Below are 21,225 nucleotides of genomic sequence, written 5' to 3'. Positions count from 1 at the left end.
TAGCAAGGAAAAACCTGTTGCTTCTCATTCAAGAGGATGTGGAGAACAAATACTGATGCAACAGCTATTGCCCTTTCTTTGTCTAGACTCCACGGTGCAACAGCAAGATCCCTAGGACAGATGGCTGAATCAGAAACAACGTTAGGCAGCAAACAAAATAGCCACAACAAACCTAAAGCATGCCATCAACAACTCACAACTAAAGCGTGTAATGTATCCAGCTCTATCTAAGTAGTGGATATGCATTTGTGTGAGCAGCGAGAAGCTGACTGTGCATGTTTAGAACAAAAGCTTGCCAAAACATATTCATATCAAGGAAAAACCTGTCGTTTCTCACTCAAGAAGTCGCAGAGAACGAGTACTTACGATGATGCAACGGCTATGGCCCTTTCTTTGTCCAGACTCACCAGTGCAACAGCAGCAGCAGCATCGCCACAACCCTAGCACAAATGGCCGAATCAGAAACAACATTAGGCAGCAAATAAAATAGCCCCAATAAACCTGTAGCATGCTATCAACAACTCACAACAATAGCCCCAATAAACCTGTAGCATGCTATCAACAACTCACAACTGAGGCATGTAGCGTAACCATCTCTGCCAGTGTCAGTTCTATCTAAGCAGTAGATATGCATGCGCATGAGCTATTGCCTAGAAGCGTGCAGCTGACAATGCATGTACAGAACAGAAGCTTGCTAAAACATACTCATACAAAGAAACACATGCTGTTTCTTTCGCAAGTCCAAAATAGCCACAACAAACCTAAAGCATGCCATCAACAACTCACAACTAAAGCGTGTAATGTATCCAGCTCTATCTAAGTAGTGGATATGCATTTGTGTGAGCTATTGCCTAGAAGCGAGAAGCTGACTGTGCATGTTTAGAACAAAAGCTTGCCAAGACATATTCATATCAAGGAAAAACCTGTCGTTTCTCACTCAAGAAGACGCAGAGAACGAGTACTTACGATGATGCAACAGCTATGGCCCTTTCTTTGTCCAGACTCACCAGTGCAACAGCAGCAGCAGCATCGCCACAACCCTAGCACAGATGGCTGAATCAGAAACAACATTAGGCAGCAAATAAAATAGCCCCAATAAACCTGTAGCATGCTATCAACAACTCACAACAATAGCCCCAATAAACCTGTAGCATGCTATCAACAACTCACAACTGAGGCATGTAGCGTAACCATCTCTGCCAGTGTCAGTTCTATCTAAGCAGTAGATATGCATGCGCATGAGCTATTTGCCTAGAAGCGTGCAGCTGACAATGCATGTACAGAACAGAAGCTTGCTAAAACATACTCATACAAAGAAACACATGCTGTTTCTTTCGCAAGTCCAAGGCATGGAGCTCATACATGCAGCAACGACCAGCAAGTTGAAACAACGAGAAGAAACCAAAAGTTCTTGTTTCTGCTGCAGCACAGACTACGTCATGTCTAAACCTAAGAGGGTTTCCATGACAACTCTAAGAGATGGGCACTCTTTTCGTTTGCTATCATTCACGAAGACAGAGAACGAGTACTTACAAGTTACAATAACGCTATGGCCCTTCTTTGTGGAGACTCGACGGAAGACCCTAGGAGGACAGCCGAATCAGAAACAAAAATGCACAGGAAAGAAAATAGACACATGAGACCTGTAGCATGCTATCAACAACTCACAAGTCACAACTAAGCTGTGTAGCATAACCAGCTCTGCCGGTGTCATTTCTATCTAAGCAGTGGGTATGCATGTGTGTGAGCAATTGAGTAGAAGCATACAGCTCACAATGTGTATATAGAACAGAAGCTTGCTTAGAAGTTTTTACATCAAGAAAAATCCTGCTGTTTCTTTTCAAAAGCAATACGCACGGAGCTAAAAAATACAGCAAGAAAAAAACCAAAAACCTGCAGCACAGGCTATCTATCCCATGTCTAAACGTAAGAAAATGTACCAAGGGAATGCTTATAATGACGCAATGGCTATGGCCCTTTCTTCGCTGAGACTCGATGGTGCAGCAGCAAGCAGCAAGGTCGCCTCCACGATAGGAGGGATAGCCCAATCAGAAACAACGTTAGACAGCAAACAAAATAGCCACAAGCCGACTTGCGGCATGCTATCAGTGACTCACAACTGAGCTGTGTTAACATGACCAGCCCTGCCGGTGTCATTTCTATCTAAGCAGTGGATATGCATGGTGCGAGGAATTGGCTAGAAGCGTTAAGCCAAAAAATTTCGAAAGTCATAGGCATCGAGCTTAAAAATACAGCAAAGACCAACAATGAGAGCAAACAAAAAGTTCTTTCTGCTGCAGCACAGGCTGCGCCATGTCTAAACCTAACAAGACATACCTTTCCTCTGCCATGACAACTATGAGAGATGACGGACTCTCTTTATATCAGCTATCGTTCAAGAAGATGCAAAGAACGAGTGCTTACAATGACAATGGCTATGGCCCTTTCTTCACCGAGACTCGATGGTGCAACAGTGAGCAGCAAGATCGCCCCCACGCTAGGAGGGAAAGCCAAATCAAAACAACCTTAGACAGCAAACAAAAAAGTAACAAGAGACCTTGGCATTCTATTAACAACACACAAACTGAGCCGTGTAACGTAACCAGCTCTGCTGGTGTCATTTCTATCAAAGGGTGTTTACACGCCGCCATTAGCTTACCCACGCAATGCTCGCCCACAAGCAGGGATGTTTCCAGGGGCTGGCCGACTCTCACTGGGCTTACATACACCACGGCACACGCAAGAAAGGACAAAGGTTGCCAGTGCTTCCCATTGGTGCAGAACGCAATTGGGCAGAGATACTTGGGGTTGGGGCAGCCAATACCTCCTGCCCAAATTTTCTGCGATGAGAACGGTGCCTTGCTCCTTTTCAACCTGCACCTATTTATGTCTGCTCTTGTCACATAGTCGGAAGCGTACTTGAATTATTCAATCATTCACTTCACAAAAGAGAGAGAGAGAGAGAGAGATTCGACACATCATTGGGGACCAGAAGATGGGCTGGTCCCCCCCCATAAAGATCATTCTTTATTACTAAGGGGAATCTTTTACAAGCACAAAAACGGGGCGTAAGCCCGTCCCTTTTCTATTTCTGCTTTCCACTAAGAGGAATTCCTTCCTCTTCTGTGAGTCCCTTTGGAAGCTCTCAAACGAGAGTCTATCTTCCAAAATCTTCTAGGAAGCCCTCACGAATGAGAGTCTATCTTCCTCGTGTCTATGGGTCCTTAGGAAGCCCTCGCGTATGAGAGTCTATCTTCCTCGTGTCTCTTGGTCCTTAGGAAGCCCTCACGTATGAGAGTCTATCTTCCTTTATGATTGCATGGAAGCCCTCGCGTAGGAGAGTCTATCTTCCTCTATTTTTACTGTGGAAGCGAGGGTTTTCCCTTCATAAAAGCTATCATTCATGCTCAATTCATTCACGCAAATCGTTCATAGAAGAGTACTAATCATAGGGGACTATGTCCCGTAAGAATATAAGAGAGAGAGAAGGTGAGAGGCAAGCAAACACACAAACATGAGCTTGCTGTAATTTACTGCACCAAACCTGAAATCTTACCTGAGCTTGCTCCAATGTCGATTTGAAGCGCTTCTCCGCGACGAAACAGCCCTAAACTTTGTAGGCTTGTAGGAGAAGGATAGAGAAGCAAGAATCTATGGCTCCTCTGCTGAAATCAGCCCTAACAAAGGTGTTTAGGGGCTGAAACAGCCAGCTGCACTTTGAGAGTTAGAGGGTTTTCACCCTAACTCTCGCGATGAATCTCTTTCTCTTGCTTGAGAGAGCAATGGGGCTGCTTTGTTCTTGATGATGGGAGCCTTAGCATCCACATGCATCACAATGCACACCACCAAGCTTTAATGGAAGCTTCACTATCTTCTCCTTGCTACACTTGCTCCACACACTACTCACTCACACTAATGCAAGAGAGGAGGAGAGCTCTTTAAATAGGGAGGAGGAAGCAAAAATCGCCATCATGAGAAAGAGGGTGATGTGTGTGAGTTCTCAAAAGGTAAGTGTGCCAAGTGGCACACTTACTCTTTTATAACTTTAACCATTCACTTTTCATTTTAAAAACTTTTGAACTATTAAATTAAATGTGCACTTTACATGCACATGGCCACACAAACTAATGCATTAACTTTTTGACCCTACCGTTTCCACCGCTGCGGGACCAATGCTTCAACACTTTACCTGCACTGCTCTGGCATCACCAGGTCACATTAGTCCCATTATGGAAACATCTAAAACTATTAAAAATAAGTAAACCTTTACTTATCCTAAGGCCTTTTAGGGCCTTAGGAGGTCTTAGGGACCCCATCTCATTCTTGTGCTTGTACTGTTCTGAGCCTGTCTTTCTGAGGCCTTAATTGCCCCTACATGAGGTCCCGATTTCCCAATCTTAGGAGCCTCAGGACAATTAATATGCTAGGGTCCCCGCCGCTGAGATGTTCTAACCACCGTCGTGGCACATCTAGGACCCTACTAACTATTCTAGTGTGCACACAACTACTGCGAGAGTACTCATAACTTAAAATAACAATCAATAAAAGAAAGTTATTTATTAAATCTAGAATTTCTGGAATAGTTACATCCCTCTTGGTTCTAAACAGTTGACCTCAACTGTAGAGCGTCAACATAACTATGCAAGATGTCTGGGTAGTCCTTAAGATCTGACTCAGTCATCCACTTTGCATCTAAAGGGGTGTAATTTTTAAACTTAACTAAATACTTCCTATGTAGTACTCCCGACTTAAGTTGTCTCTCCGAGTGGTGAATGATCTGTTCTGGCTGAAGAATGGAAAGCATTATGGATTTGCCAATGTGAAGGCAAATCTAATCTAACAGTCAAATCATTGACCTTTTCTATGATCTTAAAAGGACCATAGAATCTGTTGGAAAGCTTTAGAACTTTGCCTTTGCCGACTTGAATTTTAAGTCTAGCTTTGGCAAACTTAAGTAGAACGTTTTGTCCTACTTGAAGATCAAGTCTTCTTCTGTGCTTGTCTGCTTCTCTCTTTTGCTTCTCTTGAGAGCGAAGAATCGCTCTCTTAACTTGACTATAGGCGGAATCTATGTCACGCACAAACTCATCTGCAGCGAAGATGTTCTGCTTTGTAACTAATATGGGAAGCAACATGGGCTTCCCATATATGACTTCAAAAGGAGCTTTACCAGTAGAAGAGTGTATGGTATTGTTATAAGCAAACTCGACTAATGGTAAATACTTCTCCCATTCTGATTGTCTATCTGCTGAGACATAGCACTTTAGGAGATCTAATATCGTAGCATTAGCAATCTCACTTTGGCCGTCTGTCTGGGGGTGGTAAGCTGAGGAGAAATGAAGTTTAGTCCCCATGTTCTCAAAAAGTGCTTGCCAAAAGAGACTCGTCATGCGAGGATCTCTATCGCTGACGATCATCTTTGGCATACCATGATGCTTAAAGATCTGTGCAAGAAATATTCTTGCCATATGATCAGCTTTTATGGTCTTCTTAACTGGAAGGAAATGTGCTTGCTTACTGAATCTGTCTAGGATCATACATATGGTCTGCATGCCATATGTTAGCGCATTGGGTACATTTGGAGAGCAAATATGCTCTCCAAATGTACCCAATGTGCTTACATAATGCATGTGGACCATATGTATGGTCTGCATGCGCTATGGTAGTGCATTGGGTACATTTGGAGAGTGTATTTTCTCTCCAAATGTACCCAATGTGCTAACATAGCGCACGCAGACCATACATATGGTCCGCATGCACTATGATAGCACACTGGGTAGATTTGGAAATTTTATTTGCTCTCCTAATTATTTGAATCCACTACAATATGGCATGTGGAACATACATATGGTCCGCATGCACTATGGTAGCGCATTGGGTACATTTGGAGACCGTATTTTCTCTCCAAATGTACCCAATGCACTAACATAGTGTATACAGACCATATGTATATAAATGCTTGTGCTATGGTAGCACATTGGGTACATTTGAAGAGCAAATGTGCTCTCCAAATGTACCCAATGCATTACCATAGCGCATGCAGAACATACATATGGTCCGCATGCACTATGTTAGTGCATTGGGTACATTTGGAGAGCAAATACGCTCTCCAAATGTACCCCATGCACTAGCATTGCGCACGTGGACCATATGTATGATCCGCATGCTTGCTATGGTAGCACATTGGGTACATGCATAGAGAAAATATGCTCTCCATATGCAAAAAAACATAAGACAAATGGACAAATTATTAAGAGGACATACATATCGCACAAGCAAAACTTGGCCATGCAATGGCATAGCCTTGTGTCTGTCCCAATTTCAATACATCCGGCTCGTGAGGAGGTGGAAACAGAATCTCCACATTCGGCATGTATACCACATTGATGGACAGTCCAAAGTGTGCATGAGGGAGTGAGTTGCCGTGCAATATCGCATCTGAGCCCATATGCATGATGGTCCTCTTTGCAACTACGGTTGCCCCTTTGAATAGGTCCACTACATCACCCACTTTGTATGTTGCCATAGCTATAAAAATATTTAAAAATAGGTTATTTAACAATAAACCAATGTATTCTTAGAGTGAATAGAAGTGAGAGAAATAGTGTGTAAGTGTGTAGAATAGAGATAGAAACATACCCAAAGCAGCGGTGTTGTATGCAAAGGGTTGCTAGAGAAGATGGCTACTCCGGAGTCACGAACTGTAAGTGCTCTACAATAAACACAAGAACATTGAGAGAAGATGACATTGTTGAGAGAGAGAGAGAGAGAGAGAGAGAGAGAGAACATGCATGCACATTGAGATAAGGGTACATAAGCTTCAATGTGTGACACAAAAAACATAGGGTTTGAGAGTAAGGGAGAGTTGGATTCAACACCTAATATTGAGAGAGAAGAGAAAAGCATACCTTCTTGAATACGGGGGGGAAACAAAAATCAAGAGAGAGGCAAGAGAGGGAGGCATCATACCTTCTTCAATGTGCCCTAAACTTGCCCTTGCGGGTTAGATGGAGATGGGGTGAAGGTATGGGAGCTCAAAGGAAAGGGGTGGCATCAATCTACAGCAAGGGCATAGCTCTGTATTTTCATTATTTTAAAATATGGAGTGAAACGATGGCCCTGGGAAAAGTTTTATTTTGCCAGCGCTGTTATTTTCAGCACTTTTACTTTTAAAAAAAAGTCAAAATTGCTCAAAATTTCAGTGGTTACACAAAAAATGCTAAAATTTTCAACGTTAACCAGTGCTGGATTTTCTAGCATTAGTCAGAGCTACAAATATCAGCATTAGCCAAAGCTGGAATTTCCAACGCTTACATTAAACGTTGAGATTTTCAGCAGTATTTCCAACCAAAAAACTTTTTAAAAACTGCAGGGAAGGTGCATGGTGAAACAAGAGACCCACCTATCAACCACCAAAGGGAACACATGAGTGGGAGGAGAAATGGGTGTTATGTCCATTTAAGTTGTGCAAATATCAAAAGTGGTGGCGTAGGATCTCACTACAACATGTACAAAAACATGGAGAGTTTAATAGGGACATAGTTCTAAATCCTCCGCAAGATGACATGGTAACACCCATTTCCCATTGTTTTTTTTAGCCCATGTGATTATTTTTAATGGCATGCATGTGACAATGATATGTAACAACATGCAAGAGACCTTGATATAATCCCACATGTATCTATCTTCATCATGAGAGGACTCAAACCTGGCATGTATTGGAGCATATGGGGAGAAGCAAGCACAAGTGGAGTGTGTTATGATACCATCTAAAGACAATGTTGCATGTGAGATAGAAGATGATACAAATTTGGATGAGATGATAGAGGCCTTGGTTGAGACTGTACTCCAAGGGAAAGTAGAGCACATGATGCAAAGGGAGAGTTCATAAGGAAGACATGCAAAGAACCATTGTATGTAGGATGGAGGGTTTCAAAATTGAGGGCCTTATTGTCTGTGTTAAATTTGCAGGCTACCTTTGGATGGTCGGATGTAAGTGTGTCCGCATTATTTAAAGAAATGCAAATGTTATTGCTAGAGGAAAATTGTATGCCCAACTCTCCAGGAGAAGCAAAGAGGACTTTAGCATATGTGGGATTGGATTACATGGCCATACATGCATGTCCAAATGATTGTGTCCTATATTGGGGGGGCTTGTCAAATATACAAACATGTCCCAAATTTGGAGTCAACCGCTCTACAGACAGGATCTTCAAGGAAGAGATGTGCCATGTAAGGTGTTATGATATTTTCCACTCATCCTAAGGCTAAGGCATATGTTTTAATGCAAATCTATTGCTTCACTAATGTCATGGCATGTGAAGGGACATTGAAAGGATGGCAAGATTACGGTTCCTTCTGACTGTGAGGCTTGGAAACACATAGACAAATAATGGCCAGAGCTCTCACAAGAGCCTAAAAATATATGCTTGGGCCTTGGAAATTGATGGTGTTAATCCATATGGAATGAAATCAACAAAGTGGTCTACTTGGCTAGTGGTTTTAGTGAACTATAATATCCCACCATGGTTGTGCATAAAGAAGGGGCACATGATTCTATCCTTTATTTTCCCTAGAAAAATAAAGCCAACAAATATTCAAGTATATCTTGCCCCTCTTATAGAGGAGTTGCAGATCATGTGGCATGGTATTGATGTGGACGACAAATCAAGGGTTGGGTGACATAAAAATTTCAATTTGAAGGCAATTATGATGTGGAAAATGCATGATTATCTAGGGTATGGAGATATTTTCGGCCTATTTGTCAATGGTCACCATGCATGTCCACCATGTGGAATGAATCTTAAAAGTAGAAGCTCTAAAAATCTTCACAAAGTTGTGTGTGAGGGTCACCAAAAGTACTTTGATGAAGATAATCTGCAATGTCGTAATGTGGTGGAACCAAAACCTACAATGAGGAAGGCTAAAGATTGGTATGATCAGTGGGAGCCATGTGAACCCAACAAAAAGAAGAAAATCCTTGGAATGAAAGGTCTCAATTTCTTTCATACTTTGCCCTATTGGCACCATTTGCTAATCAATAATCTTCTTAACCCAATGCGCATATTCAAAAATGTGGCGTGTTTGATATGGGAGCACATAATCGGCAGGTGCAACACTCATGGACAATGTAGGGACTTAGAGGTTATACACATAAAGGAGCATCTATGGGATAATAACGATGGAGTTCTACCACCCGCACCTTGGGTGATAAGCAAAGTGGAGGAGGAAGTAGTTAAGCGGATAATAGAGGGGTTGCGTACACCAATGGGCACAATGTGCTCCCTCAAGGGATGTTTTACATTGGACGATGACCTCTCGGGTTTGAAGACTCATGAATGGCATAAAATGCTCTAGGTATGTTAAGTAAATTTTATAGTATATTATTGTTCCTACAAATTTTGTAGTATATTATTGTTAAGTAAGTTCTATGAGCATTTTGTAATTATAGTTCTTTTTGTAGTTTGTTTTGTTGGCTGCAATAAATGGATGCTTGAATGAGGAAGTGCACTTATGCATCTACAAGCTAGGGGAATTGGTGAGGTGGGTCTCCCTCAAGGAAATTGACCCACAAACCATTGTGCGTACTAGAGAAGATGCCATTCCAATTGTGTGTCTAATAGAGGAGCACTTTCCAACGAGTATCTTAAATAGTAAACTTGCTAGTGCACCTAGTTGATGCGGTTCAACTTGCAGGAGCAGTGCATGCTCATTGGATGTTCTTTTTAGAAAGGTTTATGAAGACTTTGAAGGGATTTGTGAGACAAAAAGCATGACCAGAAGGATCAATGGCAGAGGGGTGGTTAGTGCAAGAGTCATGTGTGTTTATTTCAGGGTACCTTGCACATAAACATGCCTCACTTGTGGAGTACAAAGGATGATGATCGGGTTGTGGGTGAGGTTCCACAAGGAAATGGAGTTACAAAGTTGTGTTTGATGAGGCCATGAGATCAAAAGTCAATAATTATTGCATGATGAATAGCAAAGAGATGCAAAAGTGGTATGAGTGGTATGAGGAGAAGAATGTGCCATGCCATGATGACGGTAAAGAACTACACGCCGAATGTGTAATGCTATTATCTGCAAGAAACACAACATGAGCTAGCATGAAGATGATGGCATGAGAATGCCTATGAGAATGTGGATGTCGATGGATATGGAGATGTGAAACCCAATGTAGATGTTTGCCGATGGATATGGGAATGCTCCATCAATATCGGTGGACGAGGCTAGTAGTTCTTGATACACAAGATTAATATCTAGTGTCCACATGCACTCACTGCGGTCAAAGATGTTGAAGACGATCAACCAATGGTGTCATTTCCCTGTGTCAAAATGTCTCTCCATTCCTCCTAGGGAAGAACTACCCTCCATAGGCGTACCACAGTGACAACCTTACATATACCAGGTTTGTGTTCCTATGCTCGAGGCACATGGTTCTGCCCCAATGGCAGATCTTACATCTCCGAGAGAGAGAGAGAGAGATGAAATGAAAATGAAATGTTATATTAACCTCTTCAAAAGGCCAAAATGACCTATGAGACCAAAAGGTTACAACTGGTGAATCTGATACAATGTCTGAGTACGAAAAGTACAAAGAACTGAAAACGAAAAATGAGAATAGGAGGTGGGGATGGGGTGAGAGCTGATACAATGGGTGGGCTGATACATTGGGGGCTCTCTCACAGCAGAGGCATCATATACATATACATCAGTATCCAAAGACAATAGAGGCATCATATACATGTACAAGTACATCAGTATCCAAAGATATCTCTCATCGGACGATGACGTATAGTATCAATGTCCTCCATAGTGAGCACTCTGGCGGGCCGGCTCCTATGTCGCGCTAGTATGGTGTGGATCTTCTGCCGCAATCTGCGCCGATGTCGAGAGGGCCCCCTCATCTGGGGGCGACGGGACCGCCCCAACTCTATCGCCCGATCAAGTAATGTGCCTGTGGTGCCGCTATGCTGAGGGGGCTGCTGGTCAGATTCCCTAGTCTGTGATGACTGAAAGAAATCTGTAATCAGACGCTGTATCTGTATCTCCCTCTCTGGGCCCCTCCTCAGGAGGTCCTCTCTGTGTCTGCGTATCTCCAATAAGTATAGGCCGAGGCATCTCTGATCCTGGTATCTCATGACCCTACAAAGTGGTCCAAAGCCCTCTCTGAATAGACAGTGAAAGCGGCCTCGTATCTCATAGTACACTGGGCAATGACATATGTAGTGTAACTCTGTCTCAGGCTCCATCTGACACAACTGACAGGTCCTGAACTCAGCTGATACTCCTCTAAATCTGCCTGTCTCGATCTCTAGCTGGTGTGAGGATGTGCGTATCTGACCAATAGCACATCGAATCCCATGAGATAAATGAGTATCCATATATCCTGGTTTGATCACAAATCCATCCTCTGTAAGCTGGAGAAGATGCTCTCTATAGAAAGCCATCTTCGTACCCAACTCATGTGTAGGCTGTATCCATGTCCTCCTGATATCCAACTGAATCAGATCTTGCCTGATGAGCCTAGTAATCTCTGCCCTAGTGAGAGAGATGGAGGGAGCATCTAGAGAGTACTGAAATGGGGGTAATCTATCCATATTGAAGCCATGTAGCTGAAACCAAGATGTCATCTGTGCATACCAACATGATCTATCTCCCTGTGATGTCAACTGTCGTGAAGACTCTAGGGCTAATCGAGTATATCTGTCTCTAGGGAGAGTCCAGATGCTATGCATAAAAGAAACGGATCGAGTGAGCGCCTCTACTACCAACGGAGGGGCAGCGAGCTCCGCCCTAACAATGTCATGTGGTACTGAGGCCTTGGCCCTAATCATGCGAGAAATCATGGAAACCAAAGGCCTCTCTATACATCTCCATCCATCAGTACTGCCAGCTCTGCTGTGATGATATACTGAGGGGCCCCATATCTCTACTCCGTATAGCATGGCCGAAGTGACCAAAGTGTCAAAGAGCCATAGCTTTGTTCGAGGTTCCTGGAACTGGACCTGCGAACACATCCTCTCAAGCCTCCCCAATGTTGCATAAGCTCTGGTCACTCTCGTCTCTGCTGCTCTCCTCAAGGAGAATACTGGGCCACTAAAAACCACCCCAAGATAAGTATATGCATCTGTATACTCCACAGTCTCTTGACCATATGTGAAAGTGGGGGCGGACCTCCTAACCCACTGTGCTGTGGTGTTAAACACCATTACCTTGGTCTTACCAATGTTCACAGACAATCCACTGTCATGTGCAAATAACTGCAATGCATCCAAATGACGTTGCATCCCCTCTGGAAAATCTGAAATCAGCACAATATCATCAGCATATAGCAACAACGGAATCCATGTCCCTGCTAGCTGAGCACCTCTGTCACCCTCTCGCTCTACATAGTCTGAAAACTCATCTACATACATCCCAAAAAGAGTCGGAGATAGGGGACATCCTTGCTTCACCCCAATAATGGAGTGAACCATATCAGACATGCCTTGAGTAGTGCGTACTCGCCCCACAACTGTCCTGTATAAAGCCAAGATCCCCCAGATCAGCTCTGTGGGCACGCCCATGTCCTGTAATCTGCGTATGAGAGAGAGAGAGAGAGAGAGAGAAATGAAAATGAAATGAAATGAAATGTTATATTAACGTCTTCAAAAGGCCAAAATGACCTATGAGACCAAAAGGTTACAACTGGTGAATCTGATACAATGTCTGAGTACGAAAAGTACAAAGTACAAAGAACTGAAATGACAGAGAGAGAGAGAGAGAGAGAGAGAGAGAGAGAGAGAGAGACCCAAGGACTAATATTCAGTGATACCCACAACAACAAGATAATTTTTTTTTTGAAGGTTATGGACTTGCGAAACCGAAGCAAGCTAACCTCTAATACCAATGTGAGGTGCAACGGAATGGGGGATGCTCCAAGAATCTATGCTTCGCACAAAATCACAACCCTTATGTATATGTGTTAATGTTCCTTCTTCTCTTATAGACTGAAGAAGGAGAGATGCGATGATGAAGGTTTATGTGAGTGAGAGACGATGAAAGAGAGAGAGAGACAACTCCGTGTAAAAGAGTCCCCACCTCTATGGGCCCCCCACTCTATTACTAAAGTGGTATTTACTTCGTATGAATGGAAATACAATATGTATACAATGCAAACCTTCTAACCAATGTAGGATGAAGGATGGAGAGAGAAATGAAATGATATATTAACGTCTTCAAAAGGCCAGAATGATCTATGAGACCAACTGATACAAACTGGTGAATCTGATGTAGTGTCTGAGTACAAACAAAGGGTACTAAAAATAAATGTGAAATGTGAAACAAACTTTGAATACTCTAAATAGCTCAGTGACACTCTGGGTGCCGTGCTAGGATGCCTCTAATCCTCTGCTGGAGTCTCCGACGGTGGAGTGTGGTCCTCCGCCTCGGTCGTGGATGTCGCGATCTCCTGAGCTCAATCGCCCCGTCAATGAGAGTACCTCTGGTGCGAGTGGGGACAAAACTCTGCTCTAGTGGCTGGACCTCTAGACCCATTGATCCAAAGAACTCTGTAATCCGTCTCTGCGACTCCATGTCTCCTCAGTAAACTGTCTCTATGCCGGTGTAGCTCAAGTAAAAACAAACCTAGCCATCTCTGATCCTGATATCTCATAACTCTATCTAGGGGCCCAAAACCCTCCCTAAAATAAGCAATGGAAGCGTCCTCGTATCTCATAATATACTGTGCAACGGCAAATGTAGTGCAACTCTGTCTCTGGCTCTGTGTGGCATAATCTGCATATCCTGTTATCTGCGGCGGGTATCCCTCTGTATCTGCCCGTCTCGATCTCGAGCTGGTGTGATGATGTGTGTATCTGACCAATAGCGCATCGTAGTCCATGTGATAAATGTGTGTCCATGTAGATCGGGCGTATCACAAAACCATCTCCTGTGAGTTGGAGAAGATGCTCTCTATAGAAAGACATCTTCGTGCCCAACTCCTGTCATGTCCTCTTGGTGTCTAACTGTATGAGATCCTGGCGAATGAGTCTAGTGATCTCCATCCGTGTGATAGGCAGTGAGGGTGCATCGAGGGAATACTGGAAAGGAGGCAATCTATCCATGCTGAAACCATGTCTCTGAAACCATGATGTCATCTGTGCATACCAACATGATGTGTCTCCCTGTATCGCTAACTATTTGGAGGACTCAAGGGCCAATCTAGCATATCTGTCTCTATGTGTATCCCATAGACTGTGCATAAATGACACTGATCTGGTAAGAGCCTCGATATCTAAAGGAGGAGCAGCTAGCTCCGCTCGGATAATCGCTTGGGGTATCGAGGCCTTGGCTCTGATCATCGAGATCATAGTAACCAAGGGCCTCTCCATACTCCTCCAACTGTCTTGATCCACAGACAGCCCCCAAACCTGAACCCCATAAAGCATAGCTGAAGCGACCAAGGTATCTAAGAGCCAAAGCTTTGTTCGAGGTTCCTGGAACTGAACTTGCGAACACATCCTCTCCATCCCTCCCAATGCCGCATAGGCTCTAGACAATCTAGTCTCTGCTGCTCTTCTCAAAGTAAACCTCGGTCCCGTGAAGACCACCCCAAGATGTGTATGCATGAGTGTACTCCAGAATGTCGTGACCATATGTGAATATAGGCGCTAATCTCCTCATCCACTGCGGTGTGGTGTTAAACACCATAACCTTGGTTTTTCCCAAGTTCACAGATAATCCACTATCCTCCGCGAAACTGTGTAATGCATCTAGCTGCTTCTGCATACCCTCTGGTGACTCTGATATCAACACAATATCATCAGCATTTAACAACAGTGGAATCCATATCCCTGCTAGCCGAGCCCCTCTATCACCCTCTTTGTCAATGTAGTCAGAAACCTCATCTACATACATACCAAATAGTGTAGGAGACAATGGACATCTCTGTTTCACTCCAATGGTAGACTAAACAACGTCAGAAACCCCCTCTGGGGTGCGTATATGGCCAGTCAATCACTGAGCCGTATAAAGCCATGATCCCCCATATGATCTCTGTAGGTACCCTCAACTCCTGTAGCGTGCGCATCAATCTGGCTCTTGGCACCGTGTCAAATGCTTTGCGAAAATCCACAAAGCTACAATACATCCGCCTCCCATGTGCCCTACCCTCCTCAATAATAGCTCTGAGTGTAAAAATACGGTCCAGAGTGGAGAAACCTCTCCTAAAACCAGCCTGTCTTGCTGCTCGTATGCCCTCACTCTCTGCCCATCTACTCAGTCGCTGCTCAAGAATGGATGCATACAACCGTGTCAACGTGTGTCCTACCATAATGGTACGATAATTCTCTGGCATCGTAGGATCCCCTGCCTTGAAGATAGGTACAATAGTAGATAATCTCCAAGACTCAGGTAATCCCTCACACAACGCGGTTAAACAACCGTGCAAGAACCTCTGACAACAAATCTCTAGCATGTATCAAGTGCTCTGCTACCAAATCCTCATGATCATATATATGCTCTCCTTGTCTTCATCCTGTCAATGGCCTTCTTCACCATCTCAATGGTAAAGAAGGTACTCGTATCTGGGCATGGTTCTGGGGGGTCTGGTAATGGTGGCTGTCCAGGTACAATATATAATGATGCTGCATACTGGCCCCATATGTCACGTGCACCACCTAGTGGAGCACGGTGACACCGCATGTACAATAGTTATCAGCAGTTACCCGCAATACCTGCAGTTGCCCGCTTGCATTTTTAGCAAAATCCCGCAGTTGTCGTATGCCGCTACGGAGAGTCTCCGGGTGAGCTATGGAACTGGACGAGCTAGACGCAAGTTTCAGATCTCAATTCTGAGGTCGGACGGGCGGAGTAGCGGAGGGACCAGTTTGGGTAAATTTCAGTCAAAATTGAATGGTTTTAAAACAACTAAAATCATTTGATTAAAGTGGAGGACAAACAAATGTGAGTCGGCTAAAATCCTAGAGGGGTATTTAAAGAGCCTTCTTCCTCCTTATTTTTCATGCATCAAGCAAGAGGAAAAGCCTTCTAGCGTTTCCAACACCTTCTAACAAGCAGACCAGCAGTCCGTACAGCCCGGAAATCGCAGCAGGATTCGCGGCGCAAATCACGGAACCTATTTTCTTGCGTAGCAGACATCTCCAACAGTACAGCAGCGCAGACGGAACGTCATTTGGACTTTTCGTTGAAGAGATATCATCAAAAAAAGTTCGCAGCCGGGTATTTACTGCCCGAACAGTGTAAAAACAGCTGGTAAACATAAAGGATACCTTTTGGTATCCGTTCCCCATCCCAGTCTGATTTCTCTCATCCCGCATCATTGCTTTGAAGTGAGTACACACGCACGCACGTAAGCACTATCTGCAGTGGTGTTTTCTGTGTTCAGTTTCCTCAAGTTCCGCACAAGTGGGTGTGTGCCGACCGAGTCATTCATCAAGGGTTGGTGCATGTTACATTGGTATCAGAGCAAAGTGATTTCTCACTAACTCAAGCCTTCAATCAACAAGCAGCAGAGTGATTTTGTCACTAACTTAAGCAAGAACTAGGGTGATTTTTTTTCACCAACAACAGTCTTCTCCAGTAAGCAGCACGCAAAGCAAGTCACCATGACTACATTGGAGGATATTCGAGACCTTTTGATCTCGAGCATCGCCGACATGTCGGACAAGATAGAGTTGCTTACTGCTCAGGTGGATACTCTATCCACTTCAATTGTTCTGGTGCAGGACCAAGTCGAGGCCTTGCGTGCATCCACACCAGTGGGGGAGCAGAATCTTCAGCCCGTCCACCAAGCAAGCTTTCTCGCATCAATGAAGAAGAGGGAGAATCGGGACAAAGCCACGGATGAGGCTTCCGTCGACGAGAGGAGACCGACAATGCCTCTAATCTAGACCGGGACGGCCTGCAGATGCTTTTGCAACAATTTGCGAGATCGCAGCGTGAGGAGCGCAAGCTTCGCACAAAAGAGTTCCAAGAATTGCTTCGCCCAGCAGCAAGTGCTTCTTCTAGCACAAACCAGTAGCCTTTGGTTCGCAGTGCGCCTAATTTTGTCAAATGTGATGGCAAATGCGACCATAGCGTAGTCACGCAGTTCATCCACCAGTTTGTGACCCACTTCCCGTTGGCCAAAATCAGGGACCGGCAAGATAAGGTTCACTTGGCAGCCCCTCATCTCACAGGCAAGGCGGTTACATGGTGGCAGCATTGGTCCGACTTACACACAGATCCCTATGTCGCACTTTGACTGGGACACCTTCGTCTCAGATTTCAAGCAGAGATTCTTACCTCCCCAGTTTCTTACCACATTGGAGGATGAGTTCGCTGCTTGGACGTAGTCAGGCAGGCCAGTGGTGACTTATTCCAGCAAACTTCTCACATTAGCACAGTTGATCGGGACTTCCGAGAAGGAGAAGCTTCGTGCTTTCACACGCGGACTGGATAGTTCCATCAAGTATTCCATTCGCAACCTCAACCCCAAAACATGAGGAAGTGTTGGCATTGGCACAATACAAGGAGCTTGAGCTCAACGGCGGAAAGCCAAGGCAGGCGACAGGTTCTGCCAACTCACGAGGAGGCAACAAGAGCCAGGCAGACAAGGCCCAAGCAGATAAGGGTAAGAAGACGAAAGTCAAGCAGACGCCCGATGAGAAGTAGAAAGCGGGCGTACTCGGAGGGTTTCTCTTTGAGGAGGAGCGGAAAGCATACATGGGAGAGCAGAGATGTTTCTATTGCCACACCAAAGGGCATAGGAAATAGGATTGTATGAAGTGGAAAGGCAAAGCTGCCACGACTGCAGCTACCCCTTCTACATCCAGAGTCACAGCGGCTACTCCAGCAGTTCCAGCCCCCGCTCCAACAACAAATGCAGTCATTCATCATGTCCCCACTCTTCACGCTCCACGCGTGTTGATGGAAGATAAGCAGAAGGGCGCTCTGCGATCTCGCGGTTTGCTTCGCGCCTGTGGCACTTCCCAGGGCCGCCAGTTTTCGGTGTTGTTTGACACTGGGAGTACGGAGGATTAGATTTCTCCAGCATTGGCTCGCATTTTGCAGTGCACATTCAGCCCAGTGGACATGGATGTTCATGGTTTCACCCCCGGCATTCGACTGTAGATCACTCAGAAAGCAGAGGAGGTGCAATTTTCCATCCAGCAAGCCTCATTCGAGCGGGTCTTCTTGGTTGCCCCTCTCACCGGCTGTGATATGCTCTTGGGAAATCCATGGATGGAGTCTCACACACCAGTTATCTTTACCAAGGAGGCAATGTTACTCATCACAGAAGGAGTTGCTTCACCGATCACGATTGTGTGTGACCGACGCCTGCCAAGGATTCCTTTGATCTCCCATCTACAAGCCCGCAGGGTACTCCGGAAGGGTGCAGATTGTGCATTATTGTATGTTCGTGTCCACTCGCAGCAGTCCACAGAGTAGACAGTTTCTTCTGTTGGATCCACTTCGGATTCAGCAGTGGCGCCAGGAATGGAACTAGGGATGGAGGCCCTCGTCACCAAGTACAAGCATCTCATGTTGCGCGACGGCTTACCTCCACAGCTTCCACCTTCCAGACCGGAGGACCATCACATTGAGTTGGTTCCTGGTGCATCACCACCTAGCCAGTTCCCTTATCGGTTGTCCAAAGCTTTGGAAGGAGAACTCGAGGCTCAATTAGCAGACCTTCTCAGCGCCGGATTTATCCGACCATCATCTTCACCATTTGCAGCCCCAGTCCTGTTCGTCATGAAGAAGGACAAGACCGCACGTCTTTGTGTGGATTATCGAGCCTTGAACAAGCTCACCATCAAGAACGAGTTTCCAATGCCTCGCATAGAGTATATCTTGGAGAGATTAGATGGAGCTAAGTTTTTCACAAAGATAGATTTGAAGAGTGGATACCACCAGGTTCGGATCTTCGACGCAGACATCCCGAAGACAGCATTCCGGACTGAACGTGGACATTTTGAGTTCGTGGTCATCCCATTCGGACTCACAAGAGCTCCAGGAACCTTTAACAAGACGATGCATCGCTCATTTGCCCCTCTCATCGGCAAGTGTGTTTTCATCTTCCTCGATGACATCCTCGTCTTCTCTTCGACTTATGAGCAGCACTTGTTGGATGTGGAGAAGGTCTTGAAGACATTTGAGGCCAACCAATTCTACGCCAATGCAAAGAAGAGCGAGTTTGGAGTGCAGGAGATTGCTTATCTCGGGTTCATCATCAGTGGAGATGGCATTCGATTGGATCCAGCAAAGATTCAAGCCATCCAAGAGTGGGAGCTGTTTGTGGGAGATCCCACAAACAGCTCAGCAGATTAGATCGTTTGTGGGCCTTTGCCAGGCCTATAGTAGACACATGGAGAATTTTTCTAATGTTTCCGCTCCTTTGATAGATCTTCTAAAAGGGTGCAAGAGTGGTCAAGACCGGTCACCAGGCAGCACTGAAATGGTTGCAGACCATGCCAAGCGCCAATTGGAGCGACAGATAGGCTCATTGGAGTCAAGTGTTCCAGCAGTTTGGCGGCATGATCGAGTATCTTCCAGGCAAATGTAGCAGATGCTCTCAGCCGAAAATCCGGCACATCGCAGACAGTTCAGCCCATCACAGTCATTGAGCTTGATGGAGTGGAGGTGGACGGCATGAAGGAGGAGTATCCTGATTCTGCGGAGTTTGGTACCTCTTACAGTCTTGCATTGACTGGTGAGCCCGGCCACTACAACATTCAAGATGGTTGGCTACTTTACAAAGGTCGCCTCTATCTTACATCTTCATACAGAGCAGTTGCATTGCACGATGCTCATGACTCTCTTGTTGGGGGTCATCGGGGCATCAACAGTACTTTGGAGAAGCTCTAATGCCAGTTCCATTGGCCACGCATGAGGAGAGATGTGTACGAGTATGTGCAATGATGCCAGACTTGTCAGAGAGTCAAAAGTTCACACCAGAAGATTCCTAGACTCTTACAACCGTTGCCCATTCCTGATGGTCCTTTCCAGGACATCTCGATGGATTTCGTGGGTCCTTTGCCTACATCTCACCCTAACAGGAATACAATGTGCTTCACCATTGTAGATCGCTTCAGCAAGTATGTGATGCTTAGCAAGGGTTTCACCTCGCGATTGGGACTCTTACACTCCAACCCGGGGAGACATATCTCAACCCGACCTAATATGCCATAAGAAATTGATAAACACAGACGAAGTGTCTCACTCACCTCTCCTGCTAGTCGAATTGGGGATTCCCTTCGTCGGTGGTGTCGTAGGAGAGCCCGTGGGAGCTCGATCTCCACTCCTCCTCCTCCGCAATGCAACTCGATCACCACCGTCTTCTCACTCTCTCTCTCACACTCACTCTCAATCACTTAGGCAAGCATAAACTCACACATGGCAATACATAGAGATGGCAAAAGAGAAGAAGAGAGATGGAGGCAAGAGCTTACATTCCATTCAAGAGAATACAAGAGAATTCCAAGAATACAAGAGAATTCCAAGAATGCAAGAGAATTCCAAGAATGCAAGAGAATGAATGAGAATCCCCACAAATTGGCCTATATAGTCACTTATGGTGTTCACACCTAGGCCGGCCATTGTCTAATTAGGTCCTCGGGTGTCCTAGACCACCTAGCTTTGCACAAATCCCTGACCTAAGGCCCCTAACCCCTCCAGCTAATCCCGTGGCGCACCTTTAATAGACAATCGGTGATCGCACACGTAAAATATACACATTACATAGCTCCTGCTTAATTCTCGCACATTGTGTCCACACGTCCAAAATAGAGAAAATGCTTGTAATGGCTGGTGTCGACACGTCAAAGTCTTCGAAAGGGTTAACATGCTCCCCTTCCTGATGCAGATTCCGTCCTCGGAATATGTCGGTGTGACGAATAGGTGAAGCCACATACATGGAAGCTCCAGTGCAATGGGAGGAGTTGGCGAATTCCGCTCGTTGTTGATATCTGCATGACAACATGAAAACGAGTAAAGTGTTTTCATGAAAAGAAGAAAGTTTAACAGTGAACAACAAAAGCATGCAGTTATGAGCAGTGAGGTGTGAAAGCTAGTTTGATTAACATAATTGCTTCGAAGATGATAGTTAAAGCTATTCTTAGTCAGAATGTCGTATTAAGAGTGTCTATACCAAACTTTTAATAAAAGTATGCCTGAGGTTATGATCGTAGTCTCATCACATTCAAGCACATGCGCTATCTCAAGCTACATTCTAACTTC

The 21,225-nt window shown here is 44.9% G+C and overlaps 2 protein-coding genes, 1 long non-coding RNA gene and 1 pseudogene across 6 annotated transcripts in view; 1 reads left to right on the top strand and 3 right to left on the bottom strand.

The window, feature by feature from the left end:
* LOC147613768 (uncharacterized) overlaps positions 1 to 21,225 on the bottom strand; it is an 86,969-nt gene that overhangs the window by 2,153 nt on the left and 63,591 nt on the right. For 3 of the 4 annotated variants that reach the window (XM_086781764.1, XM_086781766.1, XM_086781765.1), the window contains 3 exons: positions 967 to 1,053; positions 367 to 440; positions 15 to 111 (listed from right to left, as the gene is read on the bottom strand). In XM_086781764.1, the coding sequence (XP_086637890.1) occupies positions 15 to 111; positions 367 to 440; positions 967 to 1,053 (258 nt within the window). The remainder of the gene's footprint in view (positions 1 to 14; positions 112 to 366; positions 441 to 966; positions 1,054 to 21,225) is intronic. The other variant, XM_086781767.1, reaches the window with a different exon arrangement.
* Positions 6,409 to 7,404, bottom strand: LOC147613775 (uncharacterized). The gene is made up of 3 exons (XR_015263270.1): positions 6,970 to 7,404; positions 6,640 to 6,712; positions 6,409 to 6,528 (listed from the first exon to the last, which is right to left on the bottom strand). It is a non-coding gene; the product is annotated as an uncharacterized LOC147613775 (long non-coding RNA).
* Positions 7,714 to 8,722, top strand: LOC147613774 (uncharacterized; annotated as a pseudogene).
* On the bottom strand, positions 8,949 to 14,716 carry LOC147613773 (uncharacterized). Its single transcript, XM_086781748.1, has one exon. It carries the CDS (start codon positions 12,567 to 12,569, stop codon positions 10,758 to 10,760), a length of 1,812 nt encoding a protein of 603 aa, XP_086637874.1. The 5' UTR covers positions 12,570 to 14,716; the 3' UTR covers positions 8,949 to 10,757.

Source organism: Cibotium barometz, chromosome 43 (assembly GCF_041138505.1).
Source record: "Cibotium barometz isolate CiBa-2024 chromosome 43, ASM4113850v1, whole genome shotgun sequence".
Lineage (NCBI taxonomy): Eukaryota > Viridiplantae > Streptophyta > Polypodiopsida > Cyatheales > Cibotiaceae > Cibotium > Cibotium barometz.
The sequence above is the reverse complement of the archived record's forward strand: the minus strand, read 5'-3'. Positions and strand labels throughout refer to the sequence as shown.

Bases quoted from the DNA above. Each gene is read 5' to 3' on its own strand.
- LOC147613773 (XM_086781748.1), bottom strand. From the start codon at position 12,569: ATGGGCGTGCCCACAGAGCTGATCTGGGGGATCTTGGCTTTATACAGG.